The 18,300-nt window shown below is 48.1% G+C and overlaps 1 protein-coding gene across 1 annotated transcript in view; it reads right to left on the bottom strand.

Annotated features, from left to right (window-relative positions):
* Positions 1-18,300, bottom strand: part of LOC142371344 (integrin alpha-3-like) — a 38,042-nt gene continuing 19,742 nt past the window's right edge. The window contains exons 10-28 of the mRNA XM_075453994.1: positions 15,387-15,580; positions 15,207-15,295; positions 14,977-15,110; positions 14,360-14,437; positions 13,796-13,863; positions 12,678-12,814; positions 12,193-12,336; positions 11,317-11,414; positions 11,047-11,215; positions 9,470-9,559; positions 9,239-9,318; positions 9,091-9,168; positions 7,694-7,973; positions 7,406-7,528; positions 6,860-6,970; positions 3,464-3,562; positions 3,266-3,391; positions 2,364-2,506; positions 1-90 (exon numbers count right to left, since the gene is read on the bottom strand). Coding sequence (XP_075310109.1) covers positions 2,396-2,506; positions 3,266-3,391; positions 3,464-3,562; positions 6,860-6,970; positions 7,406-7,528; positions 7,694-7,973; positions 9,091-9,168; positions 9,239-9,318; positions 9,470-9,559; positions 11,047-11,215; positions 11,317-11,414; positions 12,193-12,336; positions 12,678-12,814; positions 13,796-13,863; positions 14,360-14,437; positions 14,977-15,110; positions 15,207-15,295; positions 15,387-15,580 — 2,209 coding nt within the window. The 3' untranslated portion in view covers positions 1-90; positions 2,364-2,395. The remainder of the gene's footprint in view (positions 91-2,363; positions 2,507-3,265; positions 3,392-3,463; positions 3,563-6,859; positions 6,971-7,405; positions 7,529-7,693; positions 7,974-9,090; positions 9,169-9,238; positions 9,319-9,469; positions 9,560-11,046; positions 11,216-11,316; positions 11,415-12,192; positions 12,337-12,677; positions 12,815-13,795; positions 13,864-14,359; positions 14,438-14,976; positions 15,111-15,206; positions 15,296-15,386; positions 15,581-18,300) is intronic.

Genomic DNA, 18,300 nt, shown 5'->3' on the forward strand with positions numbered 1-18,300 from the left:
CACGTGCTGCCGCTGATCAGTTTTACCCAGAATCCTCCCCTGGTGCACCGCCGCCGCCTGCCACGCCCCCTGACGCACAAAGAAACCGCACTGTGGAGAAAGCAGGTAAACAGGTAAACAGGTGAGCAGGTGAGCAGGTAAACAGGTAAACAGGTGAGCAGGTAAACAAGTAGGCAGGTGGGCAGGTAAACAAGTAGGCAGGTAAACCGGTAAACAGGTGAGCAGGTAAACAGGTGAGAAGGTAAGCAGGTGGGCAGGAAAACAGGTAAACAGGTAAACAGGTGAGCAGGTAAACAGGTGAGAAGGTAAACAGGTGAGCAGGTAAACAGGTAAACAGGTGAGAAGGTAAACAGGTAAACAGGTAAACAGGTGAGCAGGTAAACAGGTAAACAGGTGAGAAGGTAAACAGGTAAACAGGTGAGCAGGTAAACAGGTAAACAGGTAAACAGGTGAGCAGGTAAACAGGTGAGAAGGTAAACAGGTGAGAAGGTAAGCAGGTGGGCAGGAAAACAGGTAAACAGGTAAACAGGTGAGAAGGTAAACAGGTAAACAGGTTAACAGGTGAGAAGGTAAACAGGTGAGAAGTTAAGCAGGTGGGCAGGAAAACAGGTAAACAGGTAAACAGGTGAGAAGGTAAACAGGTGAGCAGGTGGGCAGGAAAACAGGTAAACAGGTGAGAAGGTAAATAGGTAAACAGGTGGGCAGGTAAGCAGGTGAGCAGGTAAGCAGGTGAGCAGGTAAACAGGTGGGCAGGAAAACAGGTGAGCAGGTAAACAGGTAAACAGGTGAGCAGGTAAACAGGTAAACAGGTGAGAAGGTAAACAGGTAAACAGGTGAGCAGGTAAACAGGTAAACAGGTGAGAAGGTAAACAGGTAAACAGGTGAGCAGGTAAACAGGTGAGAAGGTAAACAGGTGAGAAGGTAAGCAGGTGGGCAGGAAAACAGGTAAACAGGTGAGAAGGTAAGCAGGTGGGCAGGAAAACAGGTAAACAGGTAAACAGGTGAGAAGGTAAACAGGTGAGAAGGTAAGCAGGTGGGCAGGAAAACAGGTAAACAGGTGAGAAGGTAAGCAGGTGGGCAGGAAAACAGGTAAACAGGTAAACAGGTGAGAAGGTAAACAGGTGAGCAGGTGGGCAGGAAAACAGGTAAACAGGTGAGAAGGTAAATAGGTAAACAGGTGGGCAGGTAAGCAGGTGAGCAGGTAAGCAGGTGATCAGGTAAACAGGTGAGCAGGTAAACAGGTGGGCAGGTAAACAGGTGAGCAGGTAAACAGTTGAGCAGGTAAACAGGTGGGCAGGAAAACAGGTGAGCAGGTAAACAGGTAAACAGGTGAGCAGGTAAACAGGTGGGCAGGAAAACAGGTAAACAGGTGGGCAGGTAAACAGGTGAGCAGGTGAGAAGGTAAACAGGTGAGAAGGTAAGCAGGTGGGCAGGAAAACAGGTAAACAGGTGAGAAGGTAAACAGGTAAACAGGTGAGAAGGTAAACAGGTAAACAGGTGGGCAGGTAAGCAGGTGAGCAGGTAAGCAGGTGAGCAGGTAAACAGGTGATCAGGTAAACAGGTGGGCAGGAAACAGGTGAGCAGGTAAACAGGTAAACAGGTGGGCAGGTAAACAGGTGGGCAGGAAAACAGGTAAACAGGTGGGCAGGTAAACAGGTGAGCAGGTAAACAGGTGGGCAGGTAAACAGGTGGGCAGGTAAACAGGTGAGCAGGTAAACAGGTGGGCAGGTAAACAGGTGGGCAGGTAAACAGGTGAGAAGGTAAACAGGTGAGCAGGTAAACAGGTGAGCAGGTAAACAGGTGAGAAGGTAAACAGGTGAGCAGGTAAACAGGTGAGTGAAAAGTCAGGCAACAGTCAGATAACCGATATAAACAGTAAAAAAAAAAAGAAGAAAAAAAATCAGTAAACAGTCAATTGTCAGTAAACTGTAAACAGACATGAAACAGTCAGCAAACAGGAAACAGGAAAGAGACAGGAAACTGTAAACAGGAAGTAAAAAGGCAGTAAACAGGAAGTAAACAATAAACAGTCAGTAAAGAGTACACAGTCAGTAAACAGGAAGTAAACAGTAAACAGACAGTAAACAGTCTGTAAACAATAAACAGTCTGTAAACAGGAAACACTCAGTAAACAGGAAACACTCAGGAAACAGACAGTAAACTGTAAAAAGGCAGTAAACAGGAAACAGACAATCAGTAAACTGTAAGTAAACAGACAGTAAACAGACAGGAAACAGTCAGTAAACAAACAGTAAACTGTAAACAGGAAACAGTCGGTAAACAGGAAACAGACAGTATACAGGAAACAGGAAACAGTCAGTAAACAGGAAACAGTCCGTAAACAAACACGAAGTGGTCCTTACAGCAGGACTCTCTGACAGCTGCATGCCCAGCCTCAGAGCTCCTTGGTCAGCCTGTCGCTCTCAGACGGCTGGGTCTTCATGTGGGCCTTCTGGGTCTTTGCCTGGTAAAGCTCCCTGGTGCTCGCTCTCCTGAAGAACCCACACTGAACAGCAGGGGGCAGCACAGCAACAGTTTACCAACCAGGAGGTGGCGCTCAGGTTACAGAGGAATGATGTAATGACAGAACTGAAAGTAAAAACTGACCCTGAAACCAGGCCCTGACACCAGGCCCTGACACCAGGCCCTGACACCAGGCCCTGACACCAGACCCTGAAACCAGGCCCTGACACCAGGCCCTGACACCAGACCCTGAAACCAGGCCCTGAAACCAGACCCTGACACCAGGACCTGACACCAGGCCCTGACACCAGGCCCTGAAACCAGGCCCTGAAACCAGACCCTGACACCAGGCCCTGACACCAGGCCCTGACACCAGGACCTGACACCAGGCCCTGACACCAGGCCCTGACACCAGACCCTGACACCAGACCCTGACACCAGGCCCTGACACCAGGACCTGACACCAGGCCCTGACACCAGGCCCTGACACCAGACCCTGACACCAGGCCCTGAAACCAGGACCTGACACCAGGCCCTGACACCAGGCCCTGACACCAGACCCTGACACCAGGCCCTGACACCAGGCCCTGACACCAGGCCCTGACACCAGGACCTGACACCAGGCCCTGACACCAGGCCCTGACACCAGACCCTGACACCAGGCCCTGACACCAGACCCTGACACCAGGCCCTGACACCAGGACCTGACACCAGGCCCTGACACCAGGCCCTGACACCAGACCCTGACACCAGGCCCTGACACCAGGACCTGACACCAGGCCCTGACACCAGACCCACATACCTTCCATAGGAGGAGGCAGATCAGAGCCAGCAGCAAGACCCCGGCCAGCACAGACACCAGAATGATCCAGAGGGGGGCGCCAGAGTCCAGCTGCAGTTTAAACTCTGGATAGATGTTTACCTGGATCTGCAGACAGGAAGAGGAGGTTCAGGAACCACAGACTCCCCGACAGGGTGAGATCTCTGCTGCATCTGTTACCTCTGAGCTGTGAGGCTCCATGTTGATGGCAGGTTTGTCCGTCTGCAGCCTCAGAGTGGCCCGGCCTCCAACCAGTATGCTGCTGGCATCACTGTAGTCCTGAAACACAGCAGGAAACTATGACTGGAGAGGGTGCAGCAACAGTTTTGAACCAAAATCCTTCACTTCAGTTAAATCAGTTCATTAAATACACGAGTCCTTTGGTCCTGGAAATGTTCTCCAGGTGACTTCAGAAACTGACCTGATCTGGCTGCTAAAGTTCAGCTCTGAGTCCATAATAAAGACCCGGAGTTCTGCTTGGTTTGTAGTTTTTAACAGCTCAGACCTTTAACCGTTCTTCTTTAACTTCAAAGACGACGAGCTCCGTTTAACTGAAGGTTAACTGCTTGACAGGGATTATAATCCAGGTGATACAGGGATGTAGATCTGTGTGTCGTCAGCATAACTGTGGTTCTGTTGCTTTGTATAATCTGAGCCGGTGGGAGAATGGAAATGTTGAATAAAAGAGGCCCCAGACCGCAGAGGCAAACAGGAAGTGTAGTTGTCAGAATCCCAGAACGGTTTAGGCCCAAAATACATCTGTGATCTGTTCAGAGAACATAAAGCCAGCAGAGCTCTTAGATCCAAGGACTCAGGTCAGCTGGTCCAGTCCAGAGTCCAGACTAAACATGGAGAAGCAGCATTTAGCTGTTATGCTGCAAACAAGTCGCCTAGCAAGCCAGACCCGTACAGCAAATAGCTGTACATGGGTCTAGTAACGCTGGATAGCAGTGTGGGCGGGATATACGGCTGTCTGTCAAGTTTAACGCCACGCAATAGGATGGCGCAACAACCAATCAGAGCGATGAAGAAGTGTTACGTCGTCAACGCGACGGAATGTACATTGTGGTCAGTAGTCTATGGCCTGAAAAGCTGATTTCTCTTAAGCTCTAAACTCTGTAAACTTTAGCAACATTTGAAACATTTTCAGGCGAGAAAGTAGTCGTTTAGATCCCCAACGTGTTGAAAACCTGACAAAATACCGGCTGTTTACAGTTTTGTTCCCATGAATTCGGCGCTACTAAAGCTAGCCGCAGTGAGCAAACGCACTTCCGGTTTGCCGTTTTGACTGCTCTCGTCCTGTTAACGGAATTTGACCGTTCAAATGCCTTACCGGAGAGTTTTGTCAGCTCTGAGACGAAGATCGGCCCGCTGTCTTTGGTACATCATGCTCGCAATTGACTGGGGATTGCTCTCAGATGTAAGTTTACTTCGTCTCCCTATAAATCTAAAGAGAGTTTTTTTTTTAACCTCTCTCTGGAACTACACACTGAAACGTCGCACCTCTGTCGTCACTAGGTAGCCCGGCCTCTGACCCCGCTCCTCACCATTTGATTGGCTCGATCAACTATTGATTTGGAACGTTGCAAAACGACCACAAGTGACTAGACTGGCCCCGGAGCAAATTCCATTTGCGGCCGCTAGGGGCGTCTAGATTTCTAGGCTAGCAAACAAGTGGAACAAACTGCCAGTGGAGATTAAACTTTCACCAAATGGAGACATTTTTAAATAAAAATAAAAATAAAGATTCTGAATTTAAACTCAATTTGTCTGACTTACATTTATTTCTTAAAACAGATCGTTTGATGTGATATGCACCCTGCCTGGCTCAATACAGCAGCCTGGCATAGCTGTTGCTATGCAGACTGCATCTGACAGCTCACTCAGCTGGGTTCCCTGGAACTGACTTCCTTTTCAAGAGAGCAGCTAAGCCTTGAGCTGGACATCCTGAGCGACGTGTGTAGGGGGCGAGAAGTTAAAACCATTCAGGATGTATTGGCCATTCTGCACACCTTGCAGCCCCAATCCCGCTCCATGCTGTCGGAAGCGGAGAGGCTCATAAAGCTCTGTCTGGCTCTGCCCATTTCTGTCGCGGCATCCGAGCGCTCGTTCTCGGCGTTGCGCAGGTTGAAAACGTGGCTGCGCAATACTATGAAGGAGGAGAGACTCACTCATTTGGCCATTATGAATGCGCATAGCGACCTTCTCGATGAATGCGATGTCTCGACCCTGCTTAAAGAATTTATCAGCAGAACAACAGAGAGAAGGTCTACTTTTGGAAAAGTTTAAAAGGCCTTACAAGCGCAAAGTAGCCTAAACCGTTATTTTTCTGAATGTTCCATTATGCCTATGTTCGCAAAGGCTTGATTATTCTGATTATTATTATTTATTATTCTGTTATATTTCTGAATGCTGTAGGCCTATGTTATCGCCTATTAGGCTACAGTATGTTCCTTAATAAAGGCTTGATTAATTAATTCATTTTGTTTCATACATTTTCGTAACAATTAAGATGCTGCGTGTGTTTATGTAGCCTATATGTGTTATGTATAGGCCTACGTGTCGAGTTCGTTAATCATTGATAGGCTAAGTGTGAGTCCCCCCCCCCCCCCCCCCCCCCCCCGACCCTCCCAGCAAAAATCCCGCCCCCCCCTCCCAGAAAATAGTTCCGACGTCACTGTCCACAGCTGTGTTAAATGAGATTGCTGCTGCTTGTGCTTTTTTTTGTTTGTTCTCTGCTTGTTTGTTTGTTTGTTCTCTGTTTGTTTGTTTGTTTGTTCTCTGCTTGTTTGTTTGTTTGTGTGTTTGTTTGTTCTCTGCTTGTTTGTTTGTGTGTTTGTTCTCTGCTTGTTTGTTTGTTTGTTTGTGTGTTTGTTCTCTGCTTGTTTGTTTGTTTGTTTGTGTGTTTGTTCTCTGCTTGTTTGTTTGTTCTCTGCTTGTTTGTGTGTTTGTTCTCTGCTTGTTTGTGTGTTTGTTCTCTGCTTGTTTGTTTGTTCTCTGCTTGTTTGTGTGTTTGTTCTCTGCTTGTTTGTGTGTTTGTTCTCTGCTTGTTTGTTTGTGTGTTTGTTTGTTCTCTGCTTGTTTGTGTGTTTGTTCTCTGCTTGTTTGTTTGTGTGTTTGTTTGTTCTCTGCTTGTTTGTGTGTTTGTTCTCTGCTTGTTTGTTTGTGTGTTTGTTTGTTCTCTGCTTGTTTGTGTGTTTGTTCTCTGCTTGTCTGCTTACAGGTGCTCCTGGTGGCTCTAAGGCTGGATTCCTCACAAAAGCTGTGGATTGTCTTTCAGTTTTATTTTTACAGGTGTAGCAGCTGGTTGTCTGATTTTTCATTGTTTTCTGTTTGTTTCTTCATGTTTCTGTTCCTTTTTTTTTTTCCCTTCTTCACTCTCCCTCTCTCTCTGTCCCCCGGTCCGGTTCAACACTATCACATCATGTTAAGTATAGTAACAAAAACAAATAAATAAATAAGTTGATGGGCATCAAGGGGAGCTTTACATTCATAAAGCTTCCCTTGGCATAGCAAATGTGTTTGGCATAAACCGTATTGATTACCGATTATTAATTTGACTTGATTAGTTTGTACCTCGATCATGGTGGAGTTCCACAGCCGGCTGCGGACCCTCAGAGTCGCAGAGTTGTTCATGTTGACCAAAGGACAGAAGAACTTCACACATCTGGCCCCGTGGACGCAGTCCTGCAACAGTTTGTTATCATGTTTCATCAAGCCTCACACAGTCTGAATAACAAAACATCTGGGCAGCCGTGGCCTAGTGGTTAGGGAGGCGGACTTAAGATCAGAGGGTTGCAAGTTCAAGTCCCACCATTACCTCTCCCTACACCTCTATTCATGGCTGAAGTGCCCTTGAGCAAGGCACCTAACTCCACATTGCTCCAGGGCCTGTAACCAATACCCTGTATCTAAATAGATGTAAGTCGCTTTGGATAAAAAGCGTCAGCTAAGTGTAATGTAATGTGATCTGGACCATGGAACCTCATCTGGACCATGGAACACCATCTGGACCATGGAACCAGACCATGGAACCACATCTGGACCATGGAACCACATCTGGAAAAGCTTCCATCCTTACCAAAGGTGTCCGCACACTTCTAACTGCCCTCCATGACGTACCAGGGTGTAGGACTTCCTCTTCTGCCCCTGGAGGTGAAGGACAGGGGCAGTTGTATCTTCCTGCTCCGTCTTCTTCTCCTCCTCCAGACTCCTCTTCTTCCTCTTCTTCTCCTCTTTTGACAGCTGAGCAAACAGGAAGAAGAGGCGTTTAACTCGGAGAAGAAGCAGTATCAGCGTGGGGACGCATTCTTCTGAAACCCTTCAGATGGTACACGCCTTTATTCTGAAAGGACGTAGACTTTTACTCTGAAAGGTGTATGTATGTGAGGCTGGTGTTGCCATGGTTACCAGCAAGCCGAGCGGGTTGATGATGTTGCCGGGCGGAGCGCAACGAGGCACTGAGGTGCCGTCCAATAGGATCTCCTCCAGGTACAGCAGCCACTTCCCATTGGCAGCCTCCGTCGGCCAATCAAACTCAACCTCCAGGTTGCCTAGGTGACCCAGTGGCTTCCCGCTGAGGTGCACCTGGAAGGTGAAGAGCAGCAGACTGCCCACGTCCTCCGTCTTCTTCATGGCCGATTCCCCGATCACATGACCGCTGAAGGAGGCGGGGCTTGGAGATTTGATCCTGTCAGCAACCAATGAGAGCACCTGTTCTTAGAACCAGTGAACATTTGTTCATTCTGTGATGTGGGATTTTTTACAGTTTATGATCAATAATTAGTCAATAAATTACAAGTTAATGGATAAATGAATCATTCTTTTTTTAAATTCAACACTGCAGTGAGTTCCAGGATGTGGGGAAATCCATCAGAGGTGAACTTTTATGTGCATAAAACAGGAAACATATAAACACATGACAGAAACAACATTTCAGGCCTCAAACCTTCACAAATCACGCTGCCAAAGGAACTCATTCCCACTAAAGTAAATCATGGCCTTCTAATCATATATTTGTTCCGTTTGTGGCCACCAGGGGGCTCCACCCAAGCTGGAGGTAATGAACCGGCTTCTGACCCGGCTGCTTTGTTCATCACACGTCAGAGTGAATAGAATATGTAGTCTTAGGGTTGTTGGGTTCTGTAACACGACACCACATTGACTTGTCAGCCTCTAAAGCATCACCCAACATGTACAGCTGTGCATGTGCAGGGTTCAGATGGAAGTTTGTTTCTTCCACAGTGATGCTACAGAACTGATGATGCCTTAACAAGAACAGACCAGATGGGCGTATCGTTGCTTAGCTCTGCAAGGTCTCCCCCTTTGAATCATGGAAGAAAAGGCATAGTTTATTATTATTATTTACCCTACTCTTCATACTGTGGATTTGTTTATAGCTAATGTTTATTTCTCTGATGTTTATTCTATTTGCTTGTTTTTCCTTTAATTGTTTACATATCTTTTATACTGTACGCTGTTGCAACACAATAATTTCCCAAATTGGGATGAATAAAGTATTTATCTATCTATCTATGTTTCCTCATTCCTCCTGTTATAATATTGTTGTTGCATGCTTATTTCATCGTATCTTTTATTATATTTGGACATCCAGTGCTGGCAACAAAGCAAAGAATTTTATTGTACAGGGAAACTGCACATATGAGAATAAACCTTTGAATCTTGAATCTTGAATCTAGAAGAAGTTTAATTTGTGAATAAAAAGGGAATAAAAAGATGCTCCAATGGAGGTGAAGTAAAATTCTGTGCTGGTGGTATAACAACAATCTGAAACCGTTAGTACTCACAGAGTCAAAGACGTCTGCAGGGAGTAGTCCACCAACATGGAAACGGACACCGGAGACAGATCGGACTGCTCGCTGAGCCTGAGGACACAGAGACGGCTCAGAATCGAACCAGCACAGAGTCAGACAGCAATGTGAGGGGAAGTCCTACGTGGACAGCTGCAGCAGAGACCGGATCTCCCTGGTGTCCAGACTGATCTCAGACGGCTGAAACTTGATCAACACCTGGACCTGAAACACAGGACAGAGTCTCAGCAGGAGCAGCGTGGTGCAGACGGTGGTTCTGCAGCTGGTTCTGCAGCTGGTTCTGCAGCTGGTTCTGCAGCTGGTTCTGCAGCTGGTTCTGCAGCTGGTTCTGCAGGCCAGCAGGACAGGGCCGTACCTTCTGCTGGCTTCTGAAAGGGTTGCCCAGCTCACACAGAAGAACGCCATCCTCAGAAGGAGAACACTGCACTGACGCTGAGACGTTGCCCTGAAACATAAATACAGGTCCAATCAAGACCACATCCCTCAGTGTCCACAGTCCTGTCAGCTGCAAGGTCCAGGTCCTGGGTCAGACCGTTCCAATGTCTCTCAGCACTGTGTTCAATCACATCTAGGTCAAACCCCAGTTCTTCTGGACCAGTCTAGGTCCAGTAGTCCATTAAAGTCTGCCATCAGGTTAAATGTGCAGAAACATGGCTGGAGCTGACCCACGTAACCCCAACCCCAACTCCAACCCCAACTCCAACCCCAACTCCAACCCCAACTCCAACCCCAACCCCAACCCCAACCCCAACACCAACTCCAATCCCAACCCCAACCCCAACACCAACCCCAACCCCAACACCAACTCCAACCCCAACTCCAACCCCAACCCCAACCCCAACTCCAACACCAACCCCAACCCCAACTCCAACCCCAACTCCAACCCCAACTCCAACCCCAACCCCAACTCCAACCCCAACTCCAACCCCAACTCCAACCCCAACCCCAACCCCAACACCAACCCCAACACCAACTCCAACCCCAACTCCAACCCCAACTCAAACCCCAACTCCAACCCCAACTCCAACCCCAACCCCAACTCCAACCCCAACTCCAACCCCAACCCCAAACCCAACCCCAACACCAACTCCAACCCCAACTCCAACCCCAACTCCAACCCCAACTCCAACCCCAACCCCAACCCCAACTCCAACCCCAACTCCAACCCAAACCCCAACTCCAACCCCAACCCCAACTCCAACCCCAACTCCAACCCAAACCCCAACTCCAACCCCAACCCCAACCCCAACTCCAACCCAAACCCCAACTCCAACTCCAACCCCAACTCCAACCCCAACTCCAACCCCAACCCCAACTCCAACCCCAACTCCAACCCAAACCCCAACTCCAACTCCAACCCCAACTCCAACCCCAACCCCAACTCCAACCCCAACTCCAACCCCAACTCCAACCCCAACCCCAACTCCAACCCCAACTCCAACCCAAACCCCAACCCCAACTCCAACCCCAACTCCAACCCCAACTCCAACCCCAACCCTACCATAACCCCAACCCCAACCCCAACCCCAACTCCAACTCCAACTCCAACTCCAACCCCAACTCCAACCCCAACCCTACCATAACCCCAACCCCAACCCCAACCCCAACTGCAACTCCAACTCCAACCCCAACCCCAACCCCAACCCCAACTCCAACTCCAACCCCAACCCCAACTCCAACCCCAACCCCAACCCCAACCCCAACCCAACCCCAACTCCAACCCCAACCCCAACTCCAACTCCAACCCCAACCCCAACCCCAACCCCAACTCCAAACCCAACCCCAACTCCAAACCCAACCCCAACTGCAACTGCAACTCCAACTCCAACTTCAAACCCTTACCCGAACCTTCTAACCCAAACCCTCTAACCCCCTAACCCTTACCCCAACTCTAACCCTAACCCTCAAACCCTAACCCTACGGTATCCCCACCTTGGTCTGGACCCCGGAGTAGACCAGCAGCGGCGGGATGCTGATGCTCAGAGCGGCGCTGTGAGCCTCCTCTGCTGGTCGGGCGGGGGACGGCGTGTTGCTGACGTTGACCTCTAGCAGCAACCTTTTGATGGTGCTGTCGTAGAGCAGCACCTGGGAGCCCTGCTGCCTGAACACACATCAGCAGAACCACAACCAGAACCACAAGATCCCGTTCTTAAGTATAACCAGTCAAACCGATCATTAAACATCATGTGATCAGCCACTCACTCTGTGAACGGGTTCTGGTTCTCATCAGTGAACCGGGCCGACATCTGCAGGTTGCTCTGGCAACGGTTATCAGAACCGCAGGCCTTCTGGATGTGGATCTGAGCGAAAGAACACAGTTCCATGCTGTTGTTACAGGTTCTGACCCATTCTGAGCGGATTCTGAGGTTCTCCCACAGGAACTCATTACAGGTTCTGACCCATTCTGAGCTGGTTTGGTTCTAAACTGATTCTGGTCTCAGTTCTGATGGGTTCCATGAATTTGGACTTAATCCTGATTGTTCTGTTTGGTTCTGACCATTTCTAACAGGTTCTTTATTTACATTTCCTTTAGAACTGGGCCAGATTCTGACTCTTGTGATCCATCTGGACATGGGCCGGGACATCTGGGTTCTAGTTTATTCTTACTTGTTACTGGTTCTGTTGGTTCTGACCTGGGTTCTGGTGGGTTCTGACCTGGGTTCTGGTGGGTCTGACCTGGGTTCTGGTGGGTCTGACCTGGGTTCTGGTGGGTCTGACCTGGGTTCTGGTGGGTTCTGACCTGGGTTCTGACCTGGGTTCTGACCTGGGTTCTGACCTGGGTTCTGGTTGGTACTGACCTGGGTTCTGATTGCTCTGACCTGGGTTCTGATGGTTCTGACCTGGGTTCTGATGGTTCTGACCTGGGTTCTGGTTGGGTCTGACCTGGGTTCTGGTGGGTCTGACCTGGGTTCTGACCTGGGTTCTGTTGGTTCTGACCTGGGTTCTGACCTGGGTTCTGGTTGGTACTGACCTGGGTTCTGATTGTTCTGACCTGGGTTCTGGTGGGTTCTGACCTGGGTTCTGATTGTTCTGACCTGGGTTCTGGTTGGTTCTGACCTGGGTTCTGTTGGTTCTGACCTGGGTTCTGGTTGGTTGGGGCTCTTGGCTGAGCACAGGGAGGCGTTTGAGGTCTTGAACAGCGTTTCTTTTCTTGGGAAACTTCTCGTACAGAGAAACGTTCAGACGGAACACCAGAGGCTCCACTTTGTCCCGGAGCGGGTTCTACAGAACAGAAGAACATCAGCCTCTGGGCAGCTGTAAAGGTTTCAGGTCTCTGAGTGCACGTGTGTGTGCATGTGCGTGTGCATATGTGCGTGTGCATGTGTATGTGCGTGTGCATATGTGCGTGTGCACATGTGCACGTGTGCATGCATGTGTATGTGTGCCTGTGCATGCGCGAGTGTGTGTGTGTGCGTCTGTGTGTGCATGTATGCGTGTGCGCGTGTGTGTGCGTGCATGTGCATGTGTGTGTGCATGTGCATGCATGTGCGGGTGTATGTGCACGCGTGCGAGTGTGCATGTGTGCATGTGCGTGTGTGTGTGCACGTGTCTCCTCGTCTCACCAGCAGTCCGACCCTCAGCGTCGCACATCGCCCTCTCGGCATCGACAGGTAGCCGGAGTAAACACTCTGCTTGTTGCCCTGGAAACGGAGGCGGGGCTTGAAGCTGGTGACATCAGCGGTCACAGTGAAGTGGACGGCTGAGGCAGAACAAACGGAGTTTATCAGCAGGGAACTTTGACACGTCTGTCTCAGTCTCTGACTCTGATAGGTCTGATTGGTCCAAACGTGCACACAGCCGGGGTCACCTTGTGTCTGATTGGTCCAAACCTCACGTGCACACAGCCAGGGTCACCTTGTGTCTGATTGGTCCAGACGCGGAGTGTGTTTATGTGTGTTTCCTCATCTCAGATGAAATAATATCAGGTTCTGTAATGTAATTTATCATCCCCAGAAACTCTCCGGAGGACACTCAAGGACACGGCATGATGTCACTGTGTGGGCGTTGCCACAGCAACAATGTGACCTCATTTCTGATTGGTCCAATTAACACAGAAGGAGCTCCTGGAGGAGCGGCAGTCAATAACAGGCAGGAAGCTGGGGTAATTAATGGGGTAAACAGGCTGATTAGCATCTGTGTTCAGCTGGAAACTGAGGAGCAGCACCAGACATCAGCTGACAGCTGGGGCAGTAAAACAGGTTAAAAACATTTCTTTTCTCATGTGTCTATGCATGAAATATCTTTTAACTTATCTGGACTGTTGCTTGTTTTTAAATTCATTTAAATTATTTTATTTGTTTCTCTTTATATTCTTTTATGTATTTTTAATGCTTCTTACACTCCCTGCTGCAATGCTTTTATTTTATGTAAAGCACTTTGAATTGTTTGTACATGAAATGTGCTATATAAATAAATTTGATTTGATAAAACACTGAGGGTAACAGGTGGCAGTACAAAGGGTAACAGCCTAACCTTTACATGTAAAGTGAGGGCCAGTGGGGCCCTTGTAACTCTCTCTGTCAGGGGCCCCCAGAGAATAACACAAGGTGTGGAGTTACATCAGCCAGGGACCAGATGCATCAACATGTTACATGCTAACAGTTAGCATGTATCAACATGTTTGACAGCAGGCTGCACAAAACAACAAAGGATGTATAGTAAAATAAACCGTCTGACTCACTGATGTTGTCTTTATCGCTGTTCTTTCCTGTGTTGAACATGTAGGAGAAACACACCTCCACCTGGATACTGAGAGAGACTCTGTTAGCAACACGCCTGAACCACCTGCTAACTGTTAGCACCAGCTGCTAACTGTTAGCATGATGAACACGGCTGAACCACCTGCTAACTGTTAGCACCATCTGATAACTGTTAGCATGATGAACACGCCTGAACCACCTGATAACTGTTAGCACCATCTGCTAACTGTTAGCACCATCTGCTAACTGTTAGCACCAGCTGCTAACTGTTAGCACCAGCTGCTAACTGTTAGCATGATGAACACGGCTGAACCATGCTAAAAGTTAACAGTTAGCATGATGAACACGCCTGAACCACCTGATAACTGTTAGCACCATCTGCTAACTGTTAGCATGATGAACACGCCTGAACCACCTGCTAACTGTTAGCACCATCTGCTAACTGTTAGCATGATGAACATGCCTGAACCATGCTAACAGTTAGCATGATGAACACACCTGAACTAAGTGTTAGTACGTTTGAAGTGTTTAGCTATGAATCTTACCAGAAGTCACAGCTGTTAGGGTCGACAATATTTGGAGAAACTCTGAGCGTCTTATTCAAGTGGACAACTGGACGAGATCTGAAGAATCAATAAATCAAACAGTAAAGTATCATATGCATTAGAAAATAGAAATCCTCCATTATGTCCCAACAGAGTCTGACTGGTGGTTTCCTTCTATGTAGTTTTGATGTTAGCTTTGATGTTGTATCCTCATTTGTAAGTTGCTTTGGATAAATCTCCTAAATGCATAAACATAAACATTACAGCAAAGATACTTCAATATATACTTGAATTTTTGCTATCTCAATCTGGCTCCCCTGTGCTGGCCTTGGCTGCCAGCTGCAGCTTCTCCTGGATGCTATGTAAACAGACGCTCTGCCCCATGTGCTCCCTCCCCTTCCTGAGGACTCCTGTGGAAACTGTTTAGGCTGATAAACTTTCCATCGCATTATCAAGGACAATGGCCTCTGAGACAGTGCTTCATGGACCTACTTGCACACACTCATATGTCGTCTGTCTGGATGGGTCGTACTGGAACTGATTGTAATTTCCCCCTCGGGTGATTAATAAAGTATTTTGAATTGGATTGAAGTACTTGTAAGTACTTGAACTCGTACCTGAGCAGAGCAACAGCATTGTCCAGGGAGCCGACCAGCAGGTCTGGGTATTTGTTCCCATCAACATCCTGACCTGCAGACAGGGAGTACCCGAAGGTCGTGAACCTCGGAGAGACGCTGCTGCCGCGTATCACCTGTATGGAAACAGGGGCGGGGTCACAGGTGAGTCCTCAGGATACAGAACGGACATCCTGGGGATTTATCGTGCCTCTCAGGGTTCCCATAAACACCTGGCTGGGTTCGGTAGAAACCCCCCCACGGCTCCCGCTCCAGATCATCACACTTCCTGTCTCATGGAAAGGAGCCCCCACTGCAAAGTCTGGAGCACAACAACAACACATCATCCCAACTGAATACTGCCCATTGGTCATAAACAGGGTGTCATCATCAGCGTAATGTTGTGCCCTCACCCTGGAAGCCATCGTTGTTCAGGTCGCCGGCGGCTGCGACGGCCATTCCGAACGCTGATCCGGTTGGACCTGTCAGCACCACACTGGGTTCAGAGTCGAACCCCCCTCCTGTGTTCATGTAGACATAAACTGCCCCGCCCACGTCCTGCTGACGATGGAAGTAAAAAGGAGCGCCCACCAGCAGGTCGTTCCAGCTGCAGGACACAAAACAGGTTCATCTGTACCCCAAACTGTGAAGCTTTCTTTCCCTGAACCGAACCGTGAAGCTTTCTTTCTCCTGAACCTAACCTCGAAGCTTTCTTTCTCCTGAACCTAACCTCGAAGCTTTCTTTCCCTGAACCTAACCTCGAAGCTTTCTTTCCCTGAACCTAACCTCGAAGCTTTCTTTCCCTGAACCTAACCTCGAAGCTTTCTTTCCCTGAACCTAACCTCGAAGCTTTCTTTCTCCTGAACCTAACCTCGAAGCTTTCTTTCCCTGAACCTAACCTCGAAGCTTTCTTTCTCCTGAACCTAACCTCGAAGCTTTCTTTCCCTGAACCTAACCTCGAAGCTTTCTTTCTCCTGAACCTAACCTCGAAGCTTTCTTTCCCTGAACCTAACCTCGAAGCTTTCTTTCCCTGAACCTAACCTCGAACCTTTCTTTCCCTGAACCTAACCTCGAAGCTTTCTTTCCCTGAACCTAACCTCGAAGCTTTCTTTCTCCTGAACCTAACCTCGAAGCTTTCTTTCTCCTGAACCTAAACTCGAAGCTTTCTTTCTCCTGAACCTAACCTCGAAGCTTTCTTTCCCTGAACCTAACCTCGAAGCTTTCTTTCCCTGAACCTAACCTCGAAGCTTTCTTTCCCTGAACCTAACCTCGAAGCTTTCTTTCTCCTGAACCTAACCTCGAAGCTTTCTTTCCCTGAACCTAACCTCGAAGCTTTCTTTCCCTGAACCTAAACTCGAAGCTTTCTTTCTCCTGAACCTAACCTCGAAGCTTTCTTTCCCTGAACCTAACCTCGAAGCTTTCTTTCCCTGAACCTAAACTCGAAGCTTTCTTTCTCCTGAACCTAACCTCGAAGCTTTCTTTCTCCTGAACCTAACCTCAAAGCTTTCTTTCCCTGAACCTAACCTCGAAGCTTTCTTTCTCCTGAACCTAACCGTGAAGCTTTCTTTCTCCTGAACCTAACCGTGAAGCTTTCTTTCTCCTGAACCTAACCTCGAAGCTTTCTTTCTCCTGAACCTAACCTCGAAGCTTTCTTTCTCCTGAACCTAACCTCGAAGCTTTCTTTCCCTGAACCTAACCTCGAAGCTTTCTTTCCCTGAACCTAACCTCGAAGCTTTCTTTCCCTGAACCTAAACTCGAAGCTTTCTTTCCCTGAACCTAACCTCGAAGCTTTCTTTCCCTGAACCTAACCTCGAAGCTTTCTTTCTCCTGAACCTAACCGTGAAGCTTTCTTTCTCCTGAACCTAACCGTGAAGCTTTCTTTCTCCTGAACCTAACCTCGAAGCTTTCTTTCCCTGAACCTAACCTCGAAGCTTTCTTTCCCTGAACCTAACCTCGAAGCTTTCTTTCCCTGAACCTAACCTCGAAGCTTTCTTTCCCTGAACCTAACCTCGAAGCTTTCTTTCTCCTGAACCTAACCTCGAAGCTTTCTTTCTCCTGAACCTAAACTCGAAGCTTTCTTTCTCCTGAACCTAACCTCGAAGCTTTCTTTCTCCTGAACCTAACCTCGAAGCTTTCTTTCCCTGAACCTAACCTCGAAGCTTTCTTTCTCCTGAACCTAACCTCGAAGCTTTCTTTCCCTGAACCTAAACTCAAAGCTTTCTTTCTCCTGAACCTAACCTCAAAGCTTTCTTTCCCTGAACCTAACCGTGAAGCTTTGTTTCTCCTGAACCTAACCGTGAAGCTTTCTTTCTCCTGAACCTAACCTCGAAGCTTTCTTTCTCCTGAACCTAACCTCGAAGCTTTCTTTCTCCTGAACCTAACCGTGAAGCTTTCTTTCTCCTGAACCTAACCGTGAAGCTTTCTTTCTCCTGAACCTAACCGTGAAGCTTTCTTTCTCCTGAACCTAACCGTGAAGCTTTGTTTCTCCTGAACCTAACCGTGAAGCTTTCTTTCTCCTGAACCTAACCGTGAAGCTTTCTTTCTCCTGAACCTAACCTCGAAGCTTTCTTTCTCCTGAACCTAACCTCGAAGCTTTCTTTCTCCTGAACCTAACCGTGAAGCTTTCTTTCTCCTGAACCTAACCGTGAAGCTTTCTTTCTCCTGAACCTAACCGTGAAGCTTTCTTTCTCCTGAACCTAACCGTGAAGCTTTCTTTCTCCTGAACCTAACCTCGAAGCTTTCTTTCTCCTGAACCTAACCGTGAAGCTTTCTTTCTCCTGAACCTAACCTCGAAGCTTTCTTTCTCCTGAACCTAACCGTGAAGCTTTGTTTCTCCTGAACCTAACCTCGAAGCTTTCTTTCTCCTGAACCTAACCTCGAAGCTTTCTTTCTCCTGAACCTAACCTCGAAGCTTTCTTTCTCCTGAACCTGACCGCGAAGCTTTCTTTCTCCTGAACCTAACCGTGAAGCTTTGTTTCTCCTGAACCTAACCTCGAAGCTTTCTTTCTCCTGAACCTAACCGTGAAGCTTTGTTTCTCCTGAACCTAACCGTGAAGCTTTGTTTCTCCTGAACCAAACCGTGAAGCTTTCTTTCTCCTGAACCAAACCGTGAAGCTTTGTTTCTCCTGAACCTAACCACGAAGCTTTCTTTCTCCTGAACCTAACCTCGAAGCTTTCTTTCTCCTGAACCTAACCGTGAAGCTTTCTTTCTCCTGAACCAAACCGTGAAGCTTTCTTTCTCCTGAACCTAACCGTGAAGCTTTGTTTCTCCTGAACCAAACCGTGAAACTTTGTTTCTCCTGAACCAAACCGTGAAGCTTTGTTTCT

Source organism: Odontesthes bonariensis, chromosome 21 (assembly GCF_027942865.1).
Source record: "Odontesthes bonariensis isolate fOdoBon6 chromosome 21, fOdoBon6.hap1, whole genome shotgun sequence".
Lineage (NCBI taxonomy): Eukaryota > Metazoa > Chordata > Actinopteri > Atheriniformes > Atherinopsidae > Odontesthes > Odontesthes bonariensis.